Source organism: Emiliania huxleyi, assembly GCF_000372725.1.
Source record: "Emiliania huxleyi CCMP1516 unplaced genomic scaffold EMIHUscaffold_296, whole genome shotgun sequence".
Classification (NCBI taxonomy): domain Eukaryota; phylum Haptophyta; order Isochrysidales; family Noelaerhabdaceae; genus Emiliania; species Emiliania huxleyi.
In genome coordinates, this window is record NW_005199803.1 from 126399 (window position 1) to 127483 (window position 1085).

At 66.5% G+C, this 1085-nt stretch overlaps 1 protein-coding gene across 1 annotated transcript in view; it reads left to right on the top strand.

The window, feature by feature from the left end:
- EMIHUDRAFT_458062 (hypothetical protein) overlaps positions 1-1085 on the top strand; it is a gene marked incomplete at its 3' end in the record, with an annotated part of 3240 nt that overhangs the window by 1826 nt on the left and 329 nt on the right. Inside the window, exons 6-7 of the mRNA XM_005775716.1 lie at positions 415-453; positions 530-583. Coding sequence (XP_005775773.1) covers positions 415-453; positions 530-583 — 93 coding nt within the window. The remainder of the gene's footprint in view (positions 1-414; positions 454-529; positions 584-1085) is intronic.

Sequence of the window (1085 nt, forward strand, 5' to 3'; positions counted from 1 at the left end):
CAGGCGCCTTTGACGGGGCGGAGGAGGCATGTCCGGGGCACGTCCACGACATGTCCGAGACATGTCCACAGGCGCCTTTGACGGGGCGGAGGAGGCATGTCCGGGGCACGTCCACGACATGTCCGAGACATGTCCACAGGCGCCTTTGACGGGGCGGAGGAGGCATGTCCGGGGCACGTCCACGACATGTCCGAGGCATGTCCACAGGCGCCTTTGACGGGGCGGAGGAGGCATGTCCGGGGCACGTCCACGACATGTCCGAGACATGTCCACAGGCGCCTTTGACGGGGCGGAGGGGCGCGAGGCAGAGGCCGAGGCGGCGCGAGATTACATCGAGGCGCAGTTCGCGACGGACTCGGCAAGTGGCCAATCTACCCATGCCTCTCGGCTCGATCTCGGCTCGATCTCGGCTAGGCGCTCCTCGCCAAGGACGTCGGCAACCGGCCGCTCCACGTGATCCACGAGCTCTGCAAGCTGCTCGCGAGATCGGCAGGCCGCCGAGGACTCTTCTCGGAACCTTCCCGTCTAGGTGATCCACGAGCTCGGCAAGCTCTCGCGCTCCTCCGCCCTCGGCCTGGAGCCGGTCGCCGCCGCGCAGATCGACGACCGGCTGATGAGGCTCTCGGGCTGACTATCTCGGCTGACAATCTCGGCTGCACCTCGGCTGCACCTCGGCTGCACCTCGGCTGCACCTCGGCTGCACCTCGGCTAGGCTCTCGGACATCCTCGGCGGCTGCGAGCGGCTGATGCGGACCCCAATGTACAGCGGCTCCACCACGCACACCTCGCGCTTCCTGTACGTGTGGTGCGCCTCGCGCCCACTCCCCAGATCTCCCAGATCTCCCAGATCTCCCAGATCTCCCCATATCTCCCTCGGTAGGTGCGCCTCGCTCCCGCTCTCCCCATATCTCCCCCCTATCTCCCCCCTATCTCCCCCCTATCTCCCCCATATCTCCCCCATATCTCCCCCATATCTCCCCCATATCTCCCATAGGTGCGCCTCGCTCCCGCTCGTCATGTGCCGCAATCTCGGGCAGTGCGCGCCGCGCCTGTGGACGGCGTCTCTTCACGGCTGTGCTGTGACA